The following is a 26,993-nucleotide window of genomic DNA, read 5'->3' as shown; positions in this document are numbered from 1 at the left end:
ATTTTATATAAGTCTTTTGGACCATTATTAATTGGGTTCCCAATCAGAAAACAAATTGAATGAGCCAATTTATAATCTCTACCATTAACAGAAATAAAACTCACAAATAACTTTAGATTAACTTTGTTTCACTATAATTATTAGCATTTTTAACCATATCAACTACTTGATGGGATGAGGCCATTCTTGTGCATGCAGCATTTTCCTATCATTTTTAAGTTTTTTATTTTTTTCATCATGGTAACGAAAGAACTGTATTTTCAGAAAATACAGTTAAAAAATACAAAAAATGCAGCAAAGGCCAAACAAACCCTTAAAAACCTAAAAACTCTGTGTTTCTCTTCCAACATTTGATTAAACTATTTAAACAAAAGAGTTTTCTTTCTGAAGAGGCCACGTGATGAAATTATGTGATGGAAAAGCTACAAGTGTGAAAGCTTCCTCAGCTATAAAGCTAGAAGAGGGATGTGGGTGTAGCTTCCCTAGATCTGAACATGGGAAGCAGATATTAAGAGAAGCTATGAGCTCCCCCCGTGTGAGTGAGGTCATGCTAGCAAGGGGAGCTGAATGAAGAATCAGTATATGTTTCCAGTTTGTGAGGTTACATGTACTTACCTGATTTCACATGAATTCGCTTGAAGCCATGTCTGTAGAATAGGAATTTGAAAATTTATAACCACACCACAGTGAGGTACACGCAATCTTTGGTGCTGTGCCATGGTAAGTGACTGATGTTTGATGCTGCTGAGTGCTTAACTCATTGGGCATAAAGGATATTCAAATGCCAAGCACAGTAAGTAATACCGATCATTGTGAAATTAAAAATGTAAGAAACATTTACAGTTACTGATATATGTTTGAAAATGCTTACCCATATAAAATTTCCATTGTTATATAAAGGCTTTCATGATGCAACTCCCTGGCTCTTATATTTTAAAAAGTACAGAATAAAATTCCTAATCCTAAATTTTTGTCACTGCTCTTTAGGTCTAAGACTGAAGTAAAAGAAAGAAACACCCCAAACTGGTCATTTTTGAAACCATAAATTCAGTGTGAAACCTGCTTCAAAACTACAAATTATTTTAGACAAATAAATATATATGTTCACATTTATAAAAAATTTCCACATTACTCATAGAAACAAGCTTCATAAAATTTACATACAGAATACAATAAAAATCAGTTCTATTAATGATTTAGCTGTCATTCTCCTAAGTAAAAAGTTCTGTGTTTGAGGTATCACTTTAAGAGATGCCAATATGGCACATTTGAAAAACCACCCAGGCGTCTGTCCTAAATATTCTACCCAACACGGGATCATCTCTGCAAGATTCTGAGAGGCTGAACTATGCTTGTCTTTGTAAAAGAGGAAGAGGATTTTAATTGTTACAATAAGAGAGGAGGCAGGTACTAGACACTCTGCATTTCGTGTTAATAGTAAAACTTCCTTATAAGTATTTTCATTATCTTCCTGCCAACACCATTCGCTTGACATGTCCTAGTTAAGACCAATGAAGCAGCTTCATTTCCTATGACATCCAAAAAAGTTTTGAGATTTAAAAATGACAGTGAAAAATTTCACTATCTTTATACATTACCATAGGAAATAAACCTATTAAATTTTTCAGTCAAGAGCAAAGCATTATCCCCTACCTCATTTTATCACTGGAAGGTGGACACCTGATTCAGCAATACTCATTAACTACTATGTAGATTACCTATGTTGACTGTAGTAAAGCCATTTACAATCAGCTTATAAAATAATAACACTAGTCAGACACAGTCATGAATACCAAAAATGAAGTGTTTTGTATGTATAAATATCCATACTTGGGGCATGGCTATCAAGTAATAAGACTGATTCAATACTTTACAGTAAGCACATTAAAAATGTATTGCCAGAAGACAAAGGTCCCATATATGAAAAAAATGTCCAAATGGAAAAGGCTGTGATTTATTGCAAAGCATGATTATATAGCAAATTCCAAGGAAGATGAAATAATTTCCAAAACCAAATTTTAAAATTTAATGGCTTAGGCCGAAGATTCAGTTACTTTTTGGAGATCTCAGAATGATTAGGGGTGGAAGAATGCTTTTCCTTTTTTCTCTTCTTTTTTTCCTTTTTGTGGTGTTTCCCCCTTTTTGACTTATTCTTTTTTTCTTTTTTCTTTTCTTTCTTCTGGTATTTTTGTTTCTTTTGTTTAGAAGTGTCCTCTTCAGTGGAACTGGATGAATAAGACCTATGGGCAATAATATAGACTGACTGATAACTGCATTTATGGCTAATAGCTAAATTTAAGTGGGGTTTAACTGCCTTAAATCATTCTTGGAGCAAAGTGGGGTATAAATGAAGAAGCTCAAAATGTGCTTTATATATTTGTATTCTCTTAAAATATAGACTTTGGAATTTTTGCTCCCTGGTCATAGAAGATGACAAAACAAATAACTCTATTTTGCTCAACTCTAGTAATATGTTTTAAACTGAGTAAGGATGCAATAGTTTTTCTAATTTTCAGCTTTTCGTCTTGTTGTACCCTTCAAAATCTTATAAGGTAAACAAAGTGGCATTTACCAAGCCTTTATTATACATACAATTCATTTACATATGCAATAACTCGTTAGCATATTCTCTTCAAAGAGCTACAAAACGATGCAATTATGTAAAAAGGGCTGTATTTGTACCTCAGTAATAATGGGTAAAAGCTGAAAATTAGACAAATAAAAGCACTTCTGTTAAATTCCTGTTAAAGTGATACAGATGAGCACGTGCACTCCAAAGTAACTTTCACTAGTTACAAAACAAGATTTTTTTTTAATGTTTTTATTTATTTCTGACAGAGACAGAGACACACACACACACACACACACACACACACACACACACGGCATGAGCAGGGGAGGGTCAGAGAGAGAGAGAGGGAGACACAGAATCTGAAGCAGGCTCCAGGTTCTGAGTGGTCAGCAAAGAGCCCGACGAGGGGCTTGAACCCATGAATTGTGAGATAATGACCTGAGCCAAAGTCGGATGCTTAACGGACTGAGCCACCTAAGCACCCCGAAACAAGATGTTTTAAATGCATATAAGTAAATGAGGATGATTTATCATTATTCTTTATTTTGCTAATATCACCCTAATACTAGATTGGGGAAAAAAAATCGTATGAAATTCCTTCCTCTAACATTAAAAAAAAGAAAAGTAACAAAAAACAGAAAAGCCATCTCTTAAGATCCTACATAAGTAGGTATACAACAATCTCCCCACACCCAAACTCTAAGTAGGTGAGAAGACAGAAACTGAGTCAATTTAAAATAAAAAAAGACACTTTTCTTTAAAAAATTTTTTTAAAATTGTTTATTCAGTTTTGAAAGACAGAGCGTGAGCAGGGGAGGGGCAGAGAGAAGGGGAGACACAGAATCTGAAGCTGGCTCTAGGCTCCAAGCTGTTGGCACAGAGCCCTGTGCCCAATGCAGGGGCTCACACTCACAAATCACGAGGTCATGACCTGAGCTGAAGTTGGACGCTTAACCGACCGAGCCACCCAGGTGTCCCAAAAAAGACGGCTCTCCAAAGAGACAGTTGAGTGATCTAACCGTTAGAAGTTAAAGACTAAACTAATAAAACCCGACAGAGACCTACAGTAAGTAAAAAATAAATGGATGGGACTCCAAGGCTGTGTCTGTAAAGTGATTCCTATGAATTTCTTGTTTAGAAACTCCAAGTTTCCCCTCGTTTCTGTAATGCTGTATTCCTTTCTCCATCTTGTCTTACTGAGGCTTCTGGCTGTTTCTGAGGCTTATTTTCTCATGTATTCTCTTGTTCCCTCTTCATCTCTGTTATTGTCAACTCTGTTTTCCTGTTTTAAAGACCCTGCTTGACCTCTGGATTCTGAGTAGAGCTTCTTTGTACATTTTTCTTTGGCTTTTTGGTCCTGGATTCTCATTTTTAAGGCACAGTGTGAGACTTGCACAGAGCAATTCCATTAGGTGGCAAGATCTCTGATGAATATGCCTAGAAAACTTCATTTAATTTCAGGCCCTGTCTGAGATCTGTGAGACCCAAAGTAGAGAGGCTCAAATAAATAATCTGCTACAATACAACAAGTATATTAGAATTTGAAAGAAAAGAGATGATTTCATTTTTCCTATATGCAATCCATCTTGCTGTACTAATGCAAGTGATTCAATAGTATATTAGTCCTACTACAAAATACACTGAGCTCTATCTTCTTACTTTTTCTGTTAAATGTTATTTGACTCCTAACACTTAAGAGAAAATGAACTTTTCCAAATTATAAAGTAGCTGTGATGCTGAATTGGATATATTAAATGCTCTATGAAGTAACACCTGATTTGCAGAACCTACTCTACTAGAGAACTAGGGTCCAACACAGACATTATTATTGTCATATGCCTTACAAAATATCTGTATGTATATGTTTATTCTAGTATATATAAAACTGCACTCATTAACCATAAAAGAAGCTGCTTCTTAATTCTTGTGATCAATTTCTTTAACCACCTGGTTGTTAAAAGAGTTGATACTAAAAATTCACTGGTGGCTGATGCAGATTCTGAAACACCTGAATGAACTTTTAGAAGAAGTGAGTATGTAAATCCTATTAATAATTTAACTTTGTAGCCATGGAAAAGATATTTTGAGAATACAAATATTTAAGCTCCAACTTTATACATATGAGGGCAAAATATCCACGTAAAGAATTTATACATTATCCAGTTAAAAGCATGGCTGATGTTTTAAACTCTAAATTCTAGAACACAAATAGAATACATAAAAGAAGGGGGGGGCAGTATTATTTATTTATACCTTAATTTGCTCCAAAAAAAAATTTAAGGTGACTGAGTACTGACTTTAGTTTTGATTCCTCACAGACTGTTATTTTACTGTAACAAGCAAATATCTAATTTCCATTAAGAAAAGAATTAGTGTTAAATTTAACTGGACTACACACAAAATATAAAATTTTATAATCCATCCCAGATTCACAGTCCTGCTTTTAAAAAACAATGATGTTAAAAAAATACCTTTTTCTTTTTTTTTTCAACTTGATTTTCTCTTTGCTTTTTGCTTTTTTCTTCTCCTCTTCTTCATTTACTCCTGTGTGTTGAGAGGAAAGAATCAGGACACCATGAATTTTCACACTAATATGGTATGTATACATTTATTAAATTTTTGTTGTTGCTTGATGACTTTTATTAGTTAGGATATTGCATGTTTCTTGTAACAATTTCTCCTTTCTTGTTTTTTAAGTTGAAGTATAAATTGACATATAACATTATTTACTTTCAGGCATACAACATAATGGTTTGATATTTACACATTCCGCAATAATTACGTTAAGTCTAGTTAACATCTGTCACCATGTTACATGGATACCAAAACATTTTTTTTCTTATGATGAGACTTTTAAGATCTACCCTCTTAGCAACTTTCAAACATACAATACAGTACTGTTATCTACAGTCACCATGCTACACATTACAACCCCATGACTTATTTATAACTGGAAGTTTGTGCCTCTTTTGTTATTATTATTTAAAGATTGTGTTTTTGAATAATCTCCACCCAACATGAGACTCAAACCTACAACCACGAGATCACGTGTCCCGGCCTTATCCAATGAGCCAGCCTGGCACCCTGGTACCTCTTGACCACCCTTATCACCTGCCTCTAACAACCACGAATCTTTTTCCTTTATGTCTGAGGTTTGCTTTTTTGCATGTCTGTTTTTGTTTGTTTTTTAGATTTCACATATAAGTGAAATCATACAGAATTTGTCTCTCTCTGACTTATTTCACTTAGCTTAATACCCTCAAGGTCCAGTAATTATTTTTATTTATTGAGAAGCTTATACAAATATTATATGCTTTTTATAAAAATTTCAAATACTACTAGGTATATTAAGTAAAAAATTCAAGTGCTCCACTGATAATTCCTACAGCAAATCAGTGTCAACAGTTTGGTGGGTACCATTTCAGATCTTAAAAACAAAACAAAACAATACAATACAATCAAATACGGATTTTTTTTTTTAAGTTGGCTCCATGCCCAGCCTGATGGGGCGTGAACTCACAACCCTGAGATCAAGAGTTGCATGATGTTATGACTGAGCTAGCCTGATACCCCTCAAATATAGCTGTTTAAATTTTTCTTTTTCAAGCAAAATTAGGATCATGGCATTCTAGAATGTTAGGATCACAGGACTGTAAAGAGACCTAATATTTATGCCACTGGTGTCCTAGGAGGAAAGGATATATACTATTCTCTAACTCATCTCTGAAATACACAATTTGATGTGTTTTCTGTTAAATGTGCTCTCTATACACACAAATATGCACATATAATCACTTATACAAAATAGTTTCAAATAAGTCCCAAGTTTTTCTTTCTTTCGAAAGATGGATAAGTGATATTTTATATGGCATATAAATACAGTGGCATGTATATTTTGCAACTTATTTCACCTTTGTAAAAAATCAGTTGGACAGAAAAAAAATCAGTTGGACTTCTGCTTCTGGGAAGAGGAGTAAGTGTACTTTTCCTATCTTCCCCAGTAAGTTCAACTAAAAGTAGCAGATGTTATAGAAACAAACATAAAAACTGAAAAGTATTTGAGTTTTCAGTTGGTTGAGTGCCCAACTCCTGAATTCGGCTCAGGACATGATTTCACAGTTCGTGGGTTCAAGTCACATGTCAGGTGCATATGCATTAGCAGTGCGAAGCCTGCCTGGGATTTTTTTTTTCTCTCTCTGCTCCTCCCCTACTTGTGCTCTCTCATTCAAATAAATAAGCAAACTTAAAAAAAACCCCACCAACTTTAAAGTAGAAATAAGACAGACTAGCTAGGGAGCTTGAAACCGAGAGAAAAACATAGGAGTGAGTTCTGTGGAATTCTTGCTTCCTTTAGCCCAGACTTGGAACTGAAGAAGCTGGCAACTTTGGTAATGTCAACAGGTGCAGATAAAAAGATTTCTTTAGCCAAAGGACCAAAACAGAGACAGCCTAGTGACAGGTAGCTTGTGGATAATAACTGCCCTTATTCAGGCTGAACACCACAGAAAAATGCTGGCACAACTTGCCCCACCCATGTCAGCAGACTCTGAGAGGGAAACCTAGACATTCCCCCTTATAAACCTATGAAAAGACTCCACAATTCCCCAACCTGAGAAGTCTAAATAGGTGACCAGGACCTTCATCTCTACTTATGAAACAGATCTCCACTAATGGTGTCAGTAGAGATCACTTGGGAAGCCTTGACTTCTGTTGCCAGCCAGTAGTAATGAAGTACCCCTCTCATCTACACTGAAATGGTATCAGAGGAGATCTAAGGAAGTCAGGGCATTCATCATCACCCAGCAGTAACAAGACCACTCCCACCATGGGATACCAATAGGGAGCTGAAACTCATACCCTTACCCAGCAGTAACAAGAAGCTATGACCACTTTGGATGTTGGTGGAACATAAGTGGGGAAACAGAACTGCTGTCTCCACTTGGCAGTAACAAGCCACTTTCTCTTCTGGGGTGATAGCAAAGAAAATCAGATAAAAGAGAAGGTTTCAGAAAAGCCAGAGTTTCATAATACAATATAAACATGCCCAAATTTCAGTTGAAAAGAACTCATCAAAGTCAAGAATCAGGAAGATCTTAAATTGAAAAAAAAAAGAAACAATATGACACCACCACAATGAGAGAGATATTAAAATAATCTAAAAAAGATTTTAAAGTAGCCATCACAAAAATGTTTCTATGAAATAAAATGCTTGAAACAAGTGAAAAACTATGAAAGCTCAAAGAAATGGGACAAAGTCCAAAGAACAAAATAGATATTTTAGAACTAAAACTACAATAAATGGAATTATAACACTCTGTGGATGAGTTCAATAGAAGAATGCAAAGCAATGAATAGAAATACTACTGAATGGGAAAACAGAACAATAGAAATCACCCAATCTGAGTAATGGAAAGGAAATAGATATAAAGAAAAGGAAAGAGACTTGGAGATCTGTGGGATAGTAACAAAATATACAATATTTATGTCACTGGAAACATAAAGAGTATAAAAAGGAGGGGCTTAAAAAGTATTTGAAATCCACATCAAGATATGATAATTAAGCTTTTGAAAACTAATGAAAACAATCTTGAAAATAGCCCAATAGAAATGATACATTACTTATGTGAATGTAACAATTAGCATGCAAGCGGATTTCTTATTATAAAGCATGGAAGCCAGAAAGAAGTGGCACATCATTATTTTAAGTGCTAAAAGAAATGGCAACATGGAATCCTCTACCCAGTAAAAATATTATTCAAGAACAAAGGAGACATTCTCAGATAAGGAAAAAGTAAAAGGATATGTCACCAGTAGACAGACTCTATAAGAATGGCTAAAGGAAGTTCCTTAAATGGAAAGGAAATGATAAAAGAAGGAACACTGGAACATCAGGAAGAAAGGACATAGTAAGCAAAAAGATGAGTACAATATGCTTTCCTTCTCTTGAGTTCCTAATTATGTTTGATGGTGGAAGCAAAAACTACACCACTGTCTCATGTGGTTCTAAATGTATGTAGAGAATATATTTATGACAAGTGTATTGTAAAGAAGAGAAGGTAAAGGGACATAAAGGGTGGCATGGTTTCTACTCTTCACTTGTACTGATAAAAAAGGACAGTATCATTAGATTGTGATAAATTATGTATATATAATGTAATACCTAGAGCAACCACTAAAAATGCCATATAAAATACCATAGAAAAATTTAAAAAAAAACCCACTATGGACATAGTCAAAGACACTACAGATAAATTATATGCAATTTTACAGGTGTTTAAGTGACACTACAGATAAATCGAAAAAATGTTCAAGTAACCCACAGGAAGGCAGAGGAGAAAAAAAAAAACAAGAGTGAAAAAACAATGAAAAACAAAGTCAACAGAAAACAAATAATAAAGTGGTAGGATTAGCTCTAACATATAAAAATTACATTAATGTAAAAAAATACCAATTAAAAGAAATTGGTTGGTAAAGTGAATTGAAAAATATGATTCACCTATACACTATCTACAAGATTCCCACTTCAAATAAAAAGATATAGACCCACTGAAAATAAAAGGATAGAACTAGGTAGGCCAAAAAAGCATTATCATCAAAAAGCGGGATAAAATAGACTTCAGAACAAAGAAAATTACCAGTGAAAGGGTGAATGTAATGATAAAAGTTTCAACTCATCAACAAGACATATCCTAAATGTGTATGCACCAAATAGTAGAGCTAAAAATACATGAAGCAAAACTGAGAGACCTGAAAGGAGAAAAGAAGTAGACAAATCTATAATGATAGAGACTTCAACATCTTTCTCTTAAAGATTAAAAGATACTGTACATAAAGTCATCAAGAATGCAGAAGAACTCACAACCATCAATCAATAGAATCTAAACAAGATTTAAAACCACTCAACCCAACAGATTTTTTTCAAGTACCTACAGAATGTAGACCAAGACAGGATATATCTGGTGTCATAAAGCAAAGCTCAACAAACTTAAAAGAACTGAATTCATACAGAGTTATGTCTCTGTCCTTAATGGAATCAAATGAGAAATCAGTAATAGATAACAGGACAATGTCTGAACACTTGGAAGAAAACCAACACTTTTAAATAATCCATTGGGCCAAGAGGAAGTCTCCAAAAAAACAAAACATACTCAACTGAATGAAAGTGAAATATATTAAAATTTGTGTAACACAGCTAAAGCAGTGCTGAGAGGGAAATTTATAGCATTAAATGCTTAGGATAGAAATACAGAAAAGTTTCAAACTGATAATATCTAAGTTTTGATCTCAAGAGCCTAGGGGGAAAAAGCCAAATAAGCACAAAGCAAGTAGAAGGAAGAAAATAATAAAGCACAAGAATTAATAAAATTGAAAATAGAAAAAAAATCAGAGAAGAAGAATGAAACAATGAGCTGGTTCAATAAAATCAACAAATCTCTAGAAAAAAATGTGAAAGAAAAACACAAATCATCAATATCAGAAATGAAAAAAAGGTTATCTCTACAGACCTCTTATACACCAAAAAAATAAATGAATGCTATGAACACCCTACAAAAATAAATGTGACAACTTAGACAGCATGGACCCCTTTCTTAAAAAAAAAAAAAATGCCACAACTCACCTAACATGAAGTAAATAATTTTAATAACTCTTTAATTATTGAGCCAATTGAATATGTAATTCAATTACAATTTAGAATATGTAATTCTAAAACTTCTAAAAAGAAAAATTCAGACCCAGATAGCTTCATTGAAGAAGTCTACCAAACATTTGAAGAAAAATTAACACTACTTTTATACAAATCTTACACAATCTTATGCAAAAAGAGAACAGAAGGAGATCTTATCAATATTCTCTATACTCTTACAGTGATTCCAAAATCAGATTAAATGGTACAAAGCAAGAAAACTATAGACCAACATCTTTCATGAATAGAGATGGAAAAATCCTTAACAAAATATTAGCAAACAGAATTCATGGATATGAGACTGGTTCAATTTTCAAAAATCAATTAATATAATCTACCATATTAACAAGCTAAGGAAAAATCATGATATCACACTGATCAGTGAAGAACTGGCAAAATCTGACAACCATTCTATAATAAAAATTTTCAAGAAAAAATAGGAATAGAGAGAATCTTTCTCAACTTAATAAAAATCAACTACATAAAACTTACAACTAACATTATATTTAATGGTGAAAATATAAATGCTTTTGCCCTCTAAGATTAGAATCCAGGTAAGAATGTCATCTCTTACCACTCTTACTCAATATAGTACTATAAGTTCCAGGTTTGGCAATAAAACCAAAAAACAAGAAATAAAGACTTATAGATTAAAAGGAGAAAAACAACACTGTTCCCATTTGCAGACGATATGGTGGTTTACATAAAAAAATCCCAAGGAATCTACAAAAAATGAAATAATTGAATTGAGCAAGGATATAAGAGAAACAGACACAAAGGTACTGCCTTTCTATATACTAGTAATGAATATGCAGAAAACAAAATTTAAAATACAACATTTATAATTACTTTTTACAAAGAGAAATATTTACAGGTATAAAACTAATAAAACATGTAGAGGATTTTATGCTGAAAACTGACAAATGAGATGATTCATCTTCAGAAATACCAAAGAAAAGTTGTGCTGTCTAGTTAACAATAAGTTTGCAACCTCTTGGAAATATGTACAAACCGGCCCCCTCCCCCCAACAATGGAGCCCCAAATGCTTAGACACTTCACTTCTGGTTCTTCCCTTTTCCTTTTCCAGGGCTTATTTTCGTGGGCTTTGCAATGAGCATGTGCTCAAAGAATAAAGGGTCATCTCAGGGAATGTATGTTTGTTCCAATCAGGGAATGCATGTTTGCCTTACATGGACATAGGTGATGTCTGGGAAAGGCTATAACCTCTGCAGTACTCAGCCAATGAGGAACCAGGGGAAGTACCCGTGTGCCAGAAGATAAACTGTCTGCTGTTACTGCCTTGGCTGTGCCTGTCCATCATACACCTAATCTTGCAAGAAGCCTCTCTTCACTGTGTTCTCAGTCTCTGCATCCCTCCTTTGATTGGGTCAGTGGGCTTATTTTTCACAAAAACTACATAATCTATGTAAAGAAATGAAAGATCTAAATAAATGGAGAGACAGACTATGTTTGTGGATAGGAGACTCAACATAGTAAAGATGTCTAATTCTCCCTAAATTGATATACATGTTTAATGCCATTCCTGTCAAAATCTCAGCAAGCTTTCTTTCTAGACATAGATATTATTCTAAAATTTGTACAGAAAGAATAGACAGTAGTTAAAATATTCCTCCAAAAGAATAAAGTGGGAAGAATCAGTCTATTCAATTTCAGGACTTATTATATAGCTACCATTAATCAAGACTGTTGGCAGCGGTGGAAGAACAGACACATAGATCAATGGAATGGAAGAGAGACTCAGAAACAAACCCACACAAATATGACCAACTGGTTTTTGGCAAAAGTACAACAGCCGTTTAAGAGAGAAGATAGCTTTCCAACAGAGTGATGGAATAATTGCTTATCCTTAAGCAAAATAATAAAACTTGCCCTAAATATGTCATCTTATATAAAAATCAACCCAAAAAGTATTATGGACTTAAAGTGAAAATGTAAGACAACAAAACTTTTTATGGGGTGCAAAAGGTGATTTCATTAAAGCATGGGGACAGGACCTATGGGCAGAAAGAGCTGCACTGGGGTTGTGAAGAATGAATGGTTATATACCATGGACTTGGGTGAGGTAAAGTCAAAAGAGAAGTTTCCAAAGAGAGTTTCACAGGCTAAAGACTTACAGATTATTGGAGGTCTAGCTATTGTCAAACTAAGGTTGTCAGTCTAGCAAAGCATTAACATTAAGACAAGTAGGGAGTTCCTGAATTTAAAGCTACTGATGGAATTGCCTTTTTCTTATAAATTGGTAGAGAGTCTTAACAGTTTAACCATTTGTTTTTTGTTCTTTCTTGCTTTGGGGTAGCTGGGAGTGTCCAAGGAATATCATACATGTCCCACCTGGGAGGTGGGGTGATAGCTTATAAAAAAAAAAAAAAAAGAAAAAAAGAAAAAGTAAAGGGTGCCATCTTCGGGATCTAAAGATAAGCAGAGTCTTATCTTTGACACCAAAAGTAATCTATAAAAGCAAAAATTGAGAGATTGGACTTTATTAAAATTAAAAACTATTATGCCATTAAAGACCCATTAGGGGATGAAAAGATAAGCTAGTATTGAGAGAAAATATTTGCCAACCACATACCCAACAAAATACTAGAATCTAGAGTACATAAAATTTTCAACAGTAATGGAATGATGTTTTAACATCATTAGCTATCAGGGAAATGTAAGTTAAAAATCACACTGAGATATAACTTCACATTTATCAGAATGCTAAAATGTTTTAAGTTTACTTATTTTTGGAGAGACAGCAGGAGAAGGGGAGGGGCAGAGAGAAAAGGAGAGAGACTCCTAAGCAGGCACTGTGCTGTCAGCATGGAGCCAGACGCGGGCTCCAACTCATGAACTGTGAGATCATGACCCGAGCCAAAATCCAGCGGGACACTTAACTGATTGAGTCACCCAGGTGCCCCTATCAGAATGCTAAAATTAAAAAAACAAAAGTGACAATATCAAATGCTGGTAAGACTGTAGAAAAACTGGGTCATTCATACATTTTTGGTAGGGAAGTAAAATAGTATAGCCACTCTGAAAAACAGTCTGGCAGTTTATTAAGAAACTAAGCTTGCAAATACCAAAAAACCTAACAACTGTACTTTTGGGTATTCATTTCATAGAAATGAGGATTTCTGTTCACCCAAATCCTGTTAATAGCAGCTTTATTTTTAAGAGCCCCTAATGGTAAACAAGTCATATATCTTTCAGTGGGTGAAGAGTTAAACAAACTATGGGATATCTATGTGAAAGAACAATACTCAACAATTAAAAGAAACAAACTATTGAAATATGCAGCAACCTCAGCGAATCTCTAGAGAATTATAGCTAGTTGAAAAAAACAATCCAAGAAGATTATATACTATATGAATCCATTTAAAAAACATTTTTGAAATTATATTATAGAAATGGCAATTTTTTGGTTGCCAGAAATTAAGAAGGTAGTAAGGACAAAAGGGAAGTGGGTGTGGCTTTTAAAAAGGTAATATAAAAAAATTTAAAAAATAAAAATTTAAAAGGCGATATGAGTGACGGAAATACTCTGTATCTTGATTCTACCACCATCACAATCCTGGTTGTGATACTGTACTACAATTCTGGAAGATGTTACCATTGAGGGAAACTGGGTAAAGGGTACAAAATACTCTGTGTCATTGCTTACAGCTCCATGTGAATCTACAATTATCTCAAAATAAAAATTTTAATTTAAAAAAAATCAAGTGGCCATAAATGTATGGGCCCATTCTCTTCTACTGATTTATTCTTATATCATTACCATACTGTCTAAATTACTTGTAGCTTCACACTAAGTCCTGAAATTAGGTTGTAATAGTCTTCCAGCTTTATTATTCTTTTTCAAAGTATTTTGGCTATTCTACATTCTTTACATTTCCACAAGAACTTTAAAATTGGCTTGCTGTTTTTTAAAACAGTCTCCTAGAATTTTGATTGTGTTTAGTTTGAATCTATAAATCAAGTTGGTGGAGAAATGGTATCTTAAAAGCATTTTATCTTCTATTCCACAAATATGGTATATCTTTTAATTCATTCATTAATTTCCCTCAGCAATGCTTTCTATGCTTCAGTCTTGCAGATCTTTGGTCAGTTTATCCCTAAGTATTCCATATTTTTAATGCTGTTATGAAAGGTATTTTTAACATTTCAGTTACTGATTGTTAACTGTCACAATACAGAAATACAATTGATTTTTTGCCCATTAGTCGTTCTTGTATTCTACAACTTTGCTAAACTTCATTCTTAGCTTATTAGGTTTTAGAAGTTTTCTTTGGTAAATTCCATAGGATTTCTACATAGACAACCAAGTCATCTGCAAATGACTCTTTACAATCTGGATACCTTTGATTTCTTTTTCTTGCCTTAAGGTGTGGCTAGAATCTTCACTACAATGTTGAGGAGAAATGGTAGGAGTGAACATCTTTCTTTCTTCTTTATGTGATGGAAACATTCAGTCTTTTACTGTTAGGTTATTATGTAATCTTCCAGGTTTTTTTTTTTTTATAGACGTCCTTTATCAGATTGATAAAGTTCCCTTCTTTTTCTAGTTTACCATCAAACTAGCAGAAATGGACAGTGGACTTCCTTGAGTTATTTCTTAAAATACTCTATCACATACATGTTCTTTTGTAAAGAGCTGTTAAAAATAATGAATTACACTGGCTTGTTTTTGAACTTGAAACAAATCTTATACTCTTGGGATAAACACCACTTAGTCATATTATCCTTTTCACATGCTGTTGGATTTGCTAAAGTTCTTTTAATTGCTTAAAATTGCTTAAAATTCTGTTTGTGCCTGTGTTTATAGGAATCTCTACTTTTCTTGTAGTGTTATCAGAGGAATGCTGGTCTTATTAAAAATTAAGTTGGAAAGTTCTCCCTCATCTTCAGTTTTTATGATTTTATGTAGAAATGGTATTATTTGTCCTTTAACATCTGGAAGAATTAGAAGAGAAGTCATTCATCTATGGAGATTTCTTTGTTGAAAGTTTTTAAGCTAAATATTTAACTTCTTTAACAGATGCAGGCTATTCAGTTCATTTTTTCTTGAAAGAGTTTTTATAGTTTGTATGTTTCAAGTAATTTGTCCAACCTACAGGCATAAGGTTTTCCACAATATTCCCTTACTTTACTGTCTGTATAATCTGCAGTATTATCACTTCTTTCATTTCTGATACTGCTTTTTATTTTGATTTTCACCTTATCAGTTTGGAAAGCAATTTTTCAATTTTACAGATCTCAAAGAACCAGCTTTTGGTTTTACTAATTTTCTCTACTGTTTTCCTGTTTTCCAGTTCAGTGATTTCAAGTCCAATCTGTTTTTTATTACCTTTCGTCTGCTTACCTTGGGTAAGCACTCTTCTTTTTCTAATGTGTTAAGACAGAGGTGAAGTCATAAATTTGAGACATTCTTCTTTCTTTGACCCAGTGGGCTATGTAGAAGTGTTAGAGTACATATACCGGGGGGATTTTCCAGGAAGCTGTCACCAAATTTCTAATTTAACTTTCTTATGGCTAGAGAACACACTTTGCATAGTGTGAATCTTTTAAAATCTACTGAGGCTTGTTCTACAACACAGAATAAGGTCTATCTAGCTAGATGTTCTGTGTAAACTTGAAAAAAAAAAGTGTACTCCGCTGTTGTTGGGTGAGGTCTTCTTTAAATATTAAATAGGTCAAGTTGGTTGACAGTGTTATTCAAGTCTTATACCCTTTCTGATTTACTGTCTACCTATTCCATCAATTATTGAGAAAGGCATACTGACATCTCCAACTATAACTGAATTTCTTTATCCACGAGGATTTTCCCTGGGAGTTCTCTCAGGATTTGTCTCATACACTTTGAATTTGTTATTAGGTGCATAACCGCTTAGTATTCATAACCACTTAGTATTCACAAACACTTAGTATTCACATGTCCTCTTCACTAACACTTTTATCATTTTAAAGAAACCCTCTTTATCTCAAGAAATATTCTTTGTTTTGAAATTGACTTGATCTGATATTAGTCACTTTAGCTTTCTCTTGAGCAGATTTTTTTTGTGGCTATAATAAGCTCAGAATGACTACTATACACATGCCCCTTCCTAAAGTTATAAGAAACTAAGCAAATAAATAGCTATGGGAAAAATAACCACTTCCGTTTAGGAATCATAGATAAGGAGTCCACTGACTAGATTATATAGAGAAATTATTTCTAATAAAAACATAATAATCTTAGAATTCAAGATATCTTTTTTCCTGGCTACTACCCTTAGGAGCCTGCAGTACTCACAATAACAGTATGTGAGAATTCAAGCACTGAAGACAAAAGTTTGATTTAGCTCAGTGTTTCTGTATTACCATTCTTAAAACTATTCCACCTCTATTTATTGAAGTTCCTTCAGGATATTGAAATGTATATAGGCATAGGGAAAATAATTTGAGTTTTTCCAAAATAGGAATTTCTTGGAAAATGATACAATTAACCCCTGGAGTAAAAAATTGAAGGCAAAAGCCCAATTAGCACTTACATTTTGTAACAATCAGCAAGAGTGGCAGTCTCGTGTAACATATAGGAGTTGGAGGATATGATCCTGTACTTAGAGACAAGTCTGTGATAATATGAAAGACTCATCCAGTAATACCTGCAGGGTCAGATACAGATCTTTGTCTGCATATGTCACTAGGCTTGTAGCTACTCCAGCTGCTTTTAAACGCTTGACTAGGTAGTTCCAAACATAGATCCATTCATCTAAATTTCCCGTTTATTTCTGTGATTTCTAATCAACTACGTAGCAAATATTTTTTGTAGTTTGCTTATAAAAAGTACCGAATAAAGGTTTTATTCCAATTACGCTGTGGATTCATTTAAGCCCTATCTTTAGGAAGCTTGAAACCACTATTGTAAGTCATTCACTTGAATCTGATTCCAGCAGTTACTAAAGGGAACAAGAAACACAATTATGGTAATATGCAAATACCTGATTTTGGCATTTTCTACTGGGCAGTGTTCAGAATCAACCATCTTTAAATGATATCAAGTATGAATTTAACATACAACTTTTTTTCATGTTTATTTATTTTTGAGAGAGAGAATGTGAACAGAGAAGGGGCAGAGAGAGAGGGAGGCAGAGGGTCCGAAGCAGTCTCTGCACTGACAGCAGAGAGCTCAATGCAGGGCTCAAACTCAGGAAGAGCGAGATCATTCTTGACCTAAGCCAAAGTCAGATGCTCGACTGACTGAGTCACCCAGGCACCTCTAACATAAAACTTTCTTAACCAAACCAAACCATCAAAATAACCCCAAACCTCCAAATTTGTCAAAACACAATACTTGTTTTCTGGGCTGAACTAAAAGAATATCATAAAATATTAAGGGATAAGCTATGAGAAGAGGAATACCTCCTAATTACAGGTAATAGCTAATTAATATTATATAACACTAGGTAAAATAGAATGAGAACAAAAAATCCATACTCTTGAACTTCTTTGATCCTTTGTAAATAGTAAAATCCTTTTACCTTGACTTTTTGCATTTTCTAACATAAACAGGTCTTCAAATATTTGCTACTATCATATACAATTCCAAAGGCAACTTTCTCAGCAAGTTTAAAACACAGTATAAAACCTTAAAACGTTTCCTAAAGTATTGTTGTGCCACTAGGCAGTAACCATGTTCACACATAAATACATACATACAGACAGAGTGAGTCAATAAGATTATATAACCCTCATCATGCACTGACTGTTCAATCTTTCCCTGTTCACAACACTGGTAACACAATTTTATAAGGCTGTACAGGTTCTAGGTTGTTATACTATAAGAAAACAACAATGCTTGTACCCGTCCATGTCAAGTACTGCTCTCATATTTTCTAATTTCTGTCAAAAACTGTAATTTGTCATTTAGGCGATTTTGTTTTAAATGAAAGATTAAATTATTTTAATTCCTTAAATATATAAAATGCATTGAAAAATATATAATAGAAATAAATACAAACAGAAGCAAAAAAATATAACTTCTACCAAAAAGTTTTGGATTTTATTTTTTTGGTGACTTTATCTCTTCTCCCCTTCATGTCTCCATTTCATGAAAGCAGAACAACTCTTATAAGCACATTAAAAATTCTTTGCTTTCTCCTGCCTCACTATCTTTTTTGTCATTAAAATACATAAACACACATAAAACTTAGTGAAGATGGTTGGTACAAGAGCTCTCCACCTTGAGGAACCAAGGCAGGATTCAAGAAGCCCTCAGGAGTACTAAAGGCTATGGCATGAGAACTCACACTCAATAAGTCAGTATTTTAACCTGACCCCATCAGAGATCCTGAACGGTAACAGACAGTTATCAATGGAATGAAGAACCACAACCTCTAAACCCTCTTCCTACATGTATTTAGGAACCAATTTATTGTTTATTTCAGTCGGGGCAGGGCAGGGGGGCGGGTGGTATCACTGGGCTTCCACTAGATAACCACAAAATAAATATGGATCCTTTTAAAAAAATTTTTTTAATGTTTGTTTATTTTTCAGAGAGAGAGATAGAGCATGAGTGGAGGAGGGTCAGAGAAAGGGCGATATGGAATTTGAAGCAGGTTCCAGGCTCTGAGCTGTCAGCACAGAGTCTGATGCGGGGCTCAAACCCATGGACCCACAAGTTCATCACTTGAGCCGAAGTTGGATGCTTAACCGACTGAGCCACCCAGGCGCCCCTGGATCCCTTTTATAATACTTTATTATTGACTTCTGCATGATATACTGGACTGAGCACTCTCCTGAGTGGGAAACAAGTTCTGAGACTTTAAGTGACCATAGGCAAGCATACCTTTTTAAGAAAAAAATCTACACTGAGTCAGTCATTTTCAATGTGAGATTAAGGGAAAGCTGATTAGAATAACAAAGTTTTACCAACTACTCCCTATCCTTGTGATTATGGTATGTTAACTCCCTCCCTTTCCTGCCAGAGTAGATTTGTTCCAGGTTTTCAGATAGAAAATCACCTCTAGAATAAACCACTATTCATGATGAAAGTGTACTTTATCTTTTAAGATTCATATGGTGAAGGAAAAAAGATGAAGAGCCAAGAGACTGGATCATCTCCAAAGTAGGAGAGCAGCATACTACAGTGTAAACAGTATAGGATCAGCAGGCAAGAAAGATATCCTGGTACTGTCTTCAATGTGACGAGTTAGTGACTTGGGAGTCATCTGTCTTCAGTTCCTTTTCTGTAAAACTAGGTTTAAGTTATGTGTTTTCTAAGAGTTTTACTAATTCTAAAGTTTTTGTTTTGGTTTGGTCTTGGGGTTTTTCTGTTTGTTTTTGTTTTTAGACAGAGCAGTGTAGATGGATGGGACAGAAACTGTCCCTGTGGAATTGAAAGTCTTGGGGTTTCTCTCCTAGAATCTTCAGCTTTGCCCCTTCAGCCTGCTCTCTGTGCCTGGTGCAGCTGAGATCTCCTTCACAAGTGACCTAGAGACTCCCTCCTATCTCCTCTACTTCCTATGATGTCTTCCTTCTTTGGGTCTTCCCCCTTCACTTTGATAGAAAACTCTGGAATTAGTGCCCTCAGAAAGGGTATGTGAAAGGTTATTTTTTATTTTCCATTTTGAATGTCTGCCAATGCCTTTATTCTATTTCACACTTGGTTGATAATTTGGTTGGGTATATTATTCTAATTTGGATACAATTTTCCTTCAAAAATCTGAAAGCATTATCCACATCTACTAGCTTCCAGTGTTGCTTTAGAGAAGAATAGTTATTCTGACTTCTGATCTTTTACCTATGACCTGTTTTATCCTTGACTCTGGAAGTTTGAATTATATTCTCATTTTCTATGATACGAAGTTTTTTTTAACAGTGTGCCTCTGTGTGAGTCTAATTCTAACACTGTGCTTAGTACTGGTTGAACCCTTTCATCTGGAAACTAACATCCTTCAGTTCTCAGAAATTCCTTCTGTATTCTCTTTCTGGGATTACGTGAATGAAATATTTCCTAGATTGATTCTTCAATGATCTTCTTTTTTTCCCCTTTGTTTTTTTTTCTTCCCTTATTTTGCTTGTTAAATTTCTTTATCTTCCATCTCTGTTAAGTTTTTAATGTCTGCTGCTTTTTTTTTTAATTTCCAAAAGTTCTTTTGCTGAGTTGTTCCTTTTATAGTATCTTATTCTTGTTTCATGAGTGCTATATCTTTTCTTTCTATAAAACTGGATATTAATGGTTTCTGTTTTCTACTTGCACAGACTTCAAGCTGACTTTTTTGTTCATTGGTTGGTTTTGGAATCTATATTTCACTTGAGATATTTAGTGCTTCTTGATTGCCAAAAAGCTGACAGGAAGCTTTGAGCAAGCAAAGCTTGGAAATCTCAACTTCACTGGTAACGTGACTCTGTCCTATCTTTGAAGAATCCCTGAGGTCATTATCTTTGTTTCTTTCATCTTAGATTAGTCAGATCTCTCAGAGATGAACCTTCAGATCTTCTGCCTGGGTGATATATGTCTGGGAACCGAATAGGTGAAGATGGCTGGAAGGTTCTCATCTTTAACTTACTATACTTTAACCTACTGTTTTCATCTGTATTTGGTATATCTCATTTTAAAGACCCTTTGTTTTACTTGTCTAGAAAATAGAGCTGTAATAGCCTGCTGAGTTAATGGAAGGAAGCCATCTGGCTTCACAGAGGAGGGAATGGCAATTGAAGGGAATTATGTCAGATTTTTAACCAATCTCTTTGTTTTTAGCTTCACAGACGTCTTCACAGAGATACCTAAGGATACTCATTACCAAGTTGTTCGGGAGTTTTAAAATGTGTGCTGTCAGGTTATTCCTCAGATTTCTTACTATTAAAGGAATGAACTTTCTCAAGTGTGCAGTCCATTGTGACTAAACCCATCTGCTTCTCAAAACTGTGTTATTATTGCTTCCTACCTCATTTTCTTTGTAGTTGTGGGTTTATATACAAAATGGGAAAGAAATGGTTAAACAGCAGGTATACAATCTACTCTTTCTTTGAGGAGAGAGGAGTGTGTCCCCCAACAAAGAAAAAAGGTAACTTGGTCAAATCTCTAAACATGCTAATGACAGACTTCCTGGAAACAAATTAATGGTATATACTAGCTACAGAATACTTTTGGGAGTGGGGGATGTAGGGTTGTGCTTGAGTAACAGAAATTTATTTTCTCACAGTTCTAAAAACTAGAAGTCTGCAATCAAGTTGTTGGGAAGAGAATCCTTATTTATAGACTGCTTATACCACGATGTACTGAATCTAAGACATTTATGATATATAATCCTGGAATCTATGGATTTATGAGGCAAGGCTCACTGGAAAATGTAACTATATGGACATAACATTGACATGTTTCATGATTAAATGACTTTCTTTTGTGTAATGAAGAAACCTCATGTTAATCTTGGCCAGAGTGGGTTGTGAAAAAAGAAAGAAAATACCTGGGGAGCTGTATTGGCGGTCCTAGAACTCCTGCACTTTTCCCTGTGCCTCATGATCATTTATGTACTTGACATTCTTAGTGAAGCTTGATACTGGCTAGTATCTCCGATTTGAATTAGTGTGATTTGACAAACAGCTTCTTTGTGTTATCCACAAGGAAATTAAGGTTCACAGGGGTTAAGTGACTTGCTGACAGTTACTTGTTAAAAAATGGCCAAATGGGTCTAGAAACCAAGTCTTAAATCAGATTCTCTGTACCATGTGACACATCTTAGTGTGATGGAAAAACACCAGTAACAGAACCTGCTTTGCGGAATGAGAAATAGACATGACTCCTGGTTGTAACACGGATCCACTGTTTGATGTGGGGCAAAGTACTTACAACATCCAAAGACTATCCTTACCTATGCAGTACCTCTTCCATAAGTACACAAGGTATCTTAATGACAAGTATAGCAGAATAATAAATAAACATTATATAATAAAGCAGAATATTTAGAATCATTTTTAAAGGATGTAGGGAAAGAAAAGCATGACTTACTTTTCTCTTGTAATGCCTGCAATTTATTCAGTTCTTCATTCTCCTCATCACTCTCTTCACTACTTGTGCTGCTCACATCCAAAACTATGTCCCTTTTGGGGTCTACTCGGAGAAAATTGCGGCATTCAAATGTCAGATGACCAGCTAAGTAAAAGAAAGAAACAAAAACGTGAATGACAAAATAATAAATACCTAAGGATACTCATTATATTTTTATTTTGTTGCCCCATGGTTAAACAAGTTACAATTTTAATAATATAACATTTAGTTTTAACTTTTATTCAGAGTGGTAGTTTGCTTTTCCTGAATGTACCACTCAGAGAACTTTTTCCTGTTTTCCCTATGTACTTAATTACATAGCAACTACATAGCTTTCATCTAACTGAAGGTGTTATGATAATTTAACTAAGTGTATTTTTCTAAAGAACACTTAAATATTTAATTCTGAAAAAAAATTTCATTCTGACATCATTCACCTCCTAAAGTTGATCACTACAAGGAAACTACAACAGTTACATACTTATCACAGGATGTAACTTTTAAAACAATCAAACAGTACAAATACCAGAAAAGTACAGGAAATTATATAACTAATATCCAAGTACCTATCTACCCACATGTTAACATTTTGTTATTTAATTACAGGTTTTTTTTTATGGCAAGTGTTTGCACACATGTGCACCCATACACACAAAATCGGTGACCTTGCACCCTTCCTTAGAATCTATTCTATTCTGTCTTCAGAAGGTGGTATACTGAAGTTGGTATTTATCTTTCCAAAATAGCACGTTTGATTATTTATTTAACATAAACCCAATTATACTTACCTACCATTCTGTAACTACTTTTTTTCTACTTTTTGCCACTCAATATTGTATTTTGTGATTTACCTATATTAACATAAGTAGATGTAACTATCTCATTTTATCTGATGAATAATGTTCCATTATATAAGAATAAGATTTATTTATCTTTTCTACTACTGGTAGAATCTTAGGTTCCTTTCAGTACTTTGCTATTGTAAACAATGCCAAAATGAGTAGCTGTACATTTTCTGCACATGACATGGTTTCTCTAAGGCAGCAACTTTCATTGCTTTTTTTACTATGATTGATGGTAAAAAAAATAACACTAAAACTAAGTGTATTTATACTTCCAAATATAAATACTAACACACAAATATGAAACAAAAAGTGGCCTGAGTACTACATCTAATATTCAAAAACAAAAAGCAAACAAAAATAAAAACAACAAAGAAAGTGCTGACAGTAACCATATAACTGATTCCACAACACACTAATGATTACCATAGTTTTGTGCTAGGGTTTATTTCTAGTTCTCTCTTGGAAGTTCTAGATTTATTCAAGAACATCTCGTATTAGAGTCACAATCTTAAGCAGGACCCTGGGCCTTGCTTTTATCCCCTGCACTCTGCAAACTCATGAAAACCCAAGTTCAAGAACGCTGGATTCAGGAAATACTCTCAAGTCTTAATTTTTAGAATTTCTGCTTTCCTTTGATTGTTGTCCTCTGAGTATTCTCTAATTATTTTCTTCCTAGAACACTATTGTATCTAAAATATGTACTGCACATTTTAAGTTTCTTAACTGCTTGCAAAAGGATCCTGTCTGCCATACTGCTGGAAATGTTTCCTCCATTATGACTTCCTTCCAAATGAATCATTCATAAGTATTCTTTTCAGTTTCCAAACATATGGAGTTTTCAGATTAAGCTTTTATTGATTTATAAAGATATTACACTGTTATGAGAAAGTAGAGTCTGTATGATATCAGTTACTTGGTATTTGCTGATATTACTTTTGTGGACTATCATGTAGTAAATTCATGAAATGATCTGGTATGCATTTGCTATGAATATGTATCACTCTGTTGAATAGAGTGCTATCTCTATTCTGTTGCTCAAATCTTCTCTTTTTTTTTTTTTGCCTAATAGCTTCTGATAGTATAATTTTTAAGTACTTCTATGATTATACAGAGAATAAAGGCTGTATCATAAACTTCTCAATTATTAAACATAATTCCACTAAGCTTCATATCCCTATAATTATGATATCCAAAAATGGAGGCTTCTGAATCCATTTATCTTCCTTGAAGCCTTATCCTCATAATACTGCTACTGCTCCCTTGAACTAACAGATTGTCATCCCTTTCTCCCCCAATCTTTTTATGACAGCTTCTGAAACATGCAATCTTTAGTGGACAAATTGTGTTATTACCTCTTGACAGTTTGCTCCTTCTACCACTTGTTTTAAAGGATATTTGGCTCTTTCCTGGGAACACTTTTCAATAGCTTACCTCAGTATCATTAGTATCCTCCAGGCTTCTTAATACTGTTCCTCAAAACAGCAGTCCTCTACTGTCCCATGCAGCCGTCTGTTGCTGTGTAATAGCCCATCCACTAAAGTGTTTGGAATCTGGCTCAGACTTGGGTTCTTCACCCTAAGCCCTTCCACAAACCTACATGAACAGTTTAGAGTGTTGCATGGCCTCAAGAGCACAGTTCCTTGACATTTTAGATGCCAAGGGCACACTATGCTCCTTGTCATTACTTGAAGTGTTCCATGTCGGAAGTTTTAAGCTCCACTATTATACTCTGACTATAAGTTTTTATACTTCTAGCTTTCTCATTCCACTACAATCATGCATAGATCTGTTTTGGAATTTTTTTTTCTGTCAACACACTTTATTCTGTCTCCTTTTTATTTATGTCACTCTTACTAAATTTACTCCTCAAAAGAAAAAAAAAAACAAATCTATTTGCTGTCACTGTCTTTAAGCTAATTGTTGACATAAAAGCTGTCAATTCCAAAGAGAGTTAGAGCTTAGCATTTCCAAGAGTAGAGAATCAATTAGGTAGAGCACAAGATTTTTTTTATAGCTTCTACATTTATAAAAGTTATATTTTTGTGTGCAAAGTTATAGTGTGCATAAAACTGACCTGTTTTTACCGACTTAAATAAAAACCACATTTCTGACCTGCCATTTGCCCCTTTCCAAACAAAATCACTTTCTTCTCTTCTAGTTAATTTTCTATTTCCCTAAATAACAAATTTCTCTTAATAATTGTTGCTCCTTGATTTTTCAGCTCAGGCATAATTAATTAACTTCCTATTGTGGAAAATGAGCATTTAATATCTCCCCTTTTCTCACTGTTCTTCTATCTTTTTAATTTTTATTTATTTTAAATTTTTATTTTTTGATTCTCAAGTACATTTACATACAATGTAGTCTTGGCTTCAGGAGTAGAATCCAGTGACTGATCTCTTACATATGATACCCAGTGCTCATCCCGAAAAGTGCCTTTCTTAATGCCCATTTAACCCACCATTTAACCTCGCCCTGCCAAATCCCCATCAACCCTCAGTTTGTTCTCATATTTAAGTTTCTTATGGTTTGCCTCTGGTTTTATCTTACTTTTCCTTCCCTCCCCCTATGTTATTCTGTTAAGTTTCTCAATTTCCACATATGAGTGAAATCATATGATACCTGTTTTGGAATTTTATTAAGACCTTAACTCACTCACTCCCTTCATTTTATTCTAATCCATCAAACTTCTCATTCCTGACTTTTGGAACACTCTTTTATAAGCTTCTTTGACTCATTCATGTTCTTCTTCTACCATACTTCAATGTAAAAGAACTACTCTGGCTCAGAGATAATCTTTCTTTAGGCTGTGCCTATCCCTGAGCAGTCAAGCAATGCTTGAGTACAATCACATATACATGGACATTAGCACAATCACAAAGCATTTCATTTTTGCGTCTGTCCTTGGTCATGTTCCTCTCTTATTCCCCTCAGTGACTTTTCTAAACTTATGCCTGACTTAAATCATTGTTCAGCCACTTTCCTGTTCCACTCAATGTGCCCCCTCCCACAATTGCTCCTCCTAATTTACCAAGGAAAATGAGATTACAAGACAGGTTTTCCTTCTACTTTCTATCTCTACACCTGAAAATATCCATACTTGATTCTCACCTAGATTCCTCCAAACTTAAGAGTTATCATGGGTGGCGCAGTTGGCTGGGCATCTGACTTTGGTTTAGGTCATGATCTCATGGTCCATGAGTTCGAGCCCTGCACTGGGCTCTGTGCTGATAGCTCAGAGCCTGGAGTTTGGTTTAGATTCCGTGTCTCCTTCTCTCTCTGCCCCCCCCCCCCACTCTCTCTCTCTCTCAAAAATAAATAAAACATTAAAAAAACTTATCCTTGTTAGTTACTCTTAGAGGAAACTGCTTCATCTTCTCCTGTCTCCAATATCTGCAACATCTCCCATAATATCCTTTTAGTCTATATACACACCTTATATCTTAAATATAAACCCTCCGTGTATCATAAATTCCCTTCTAGGAATTACAGTTGACCCTGGGATGCTGATGCCTAGGCAGATAAAAGTCCACATATAACTTAGGTTTCCCCCCAAACTTAACTACTGGATTTTATGTGACAGAAAACTAAGATATAAGTCATCAAATGGAGAAAAACGAAGTGAAGGCAGAGGAAATTTGTAGGGAAAGGTGGAACAGCAGGCCTCTTGTCTGCTCCTGGCACTCACCATCCTACGACCTGTGGGGAGTTCAGTTCACTGACATCTTGAACTGAGAGGTGCAAGAACAGATTCTGCGAAGGGATTCTCACTGAAGTAACCAAAGACCGCATAATAACCTGCCCAAACCACCTCACCTCCCACCAAGGGGTGCGAGAGAACACCAGGGATGGCTCTC

General features: G+C 34.6%; 1 protein-coding gene across 1 annotated transcript in view; it reads right to left on the bottom strand.

Annotated features, from left to right (window-relative positions):
- Window positions 1-267: 267 nt before the first annotated feature.
- Window positions 268-26,993, bottom strand: part of SREK1IP1 (SREK1 interacting protein 1) — a 43,322-nt gene continuing 16,596 nt past the window's right edge. The window contains exons 3-5 of the mRNA XM_039255533.1: window positions 22,253-22,396; window positions 5,044-5,116; window positions 268-2,240 (exon numbers count right to left, since the gene is read on the bottom strand). Coding sequence (XP_039111464.1) covers window positions 2,051-2,240; window positions 5,044-5,116; window positions 22,253-22,396 — 407 coding nt within the window. The 3' untranslated portion in view covers window positions 268-2,050. The remainder of the gene's footprint in view (window positions 2,241-5,043; window positions 5,117-22,252; window positions 22,397-26,993) is intronic.

The sequence above is a fragment of the Hyaena hyaena genome, unplaced genomic scaffold (assembly GCF_003009895.1).
Source record: "Hyaena hyaena isolate Hyena2069 unplaced genomic scaffold, ASM300989v1 scaffold_530, whole genome shotgun sequence".
Lineage (NCBI taxonomy): Eukaryota > Metazoa > Chordata > Mammalia > Carnivora > Hyaenidae > Hyaena > Hyaena hyaena.
The sequence above is the reverse complement of the archived record's forward strand: the minus strand, read 5'-3'. Positions and strand labels throughout refer to the sequence as shown.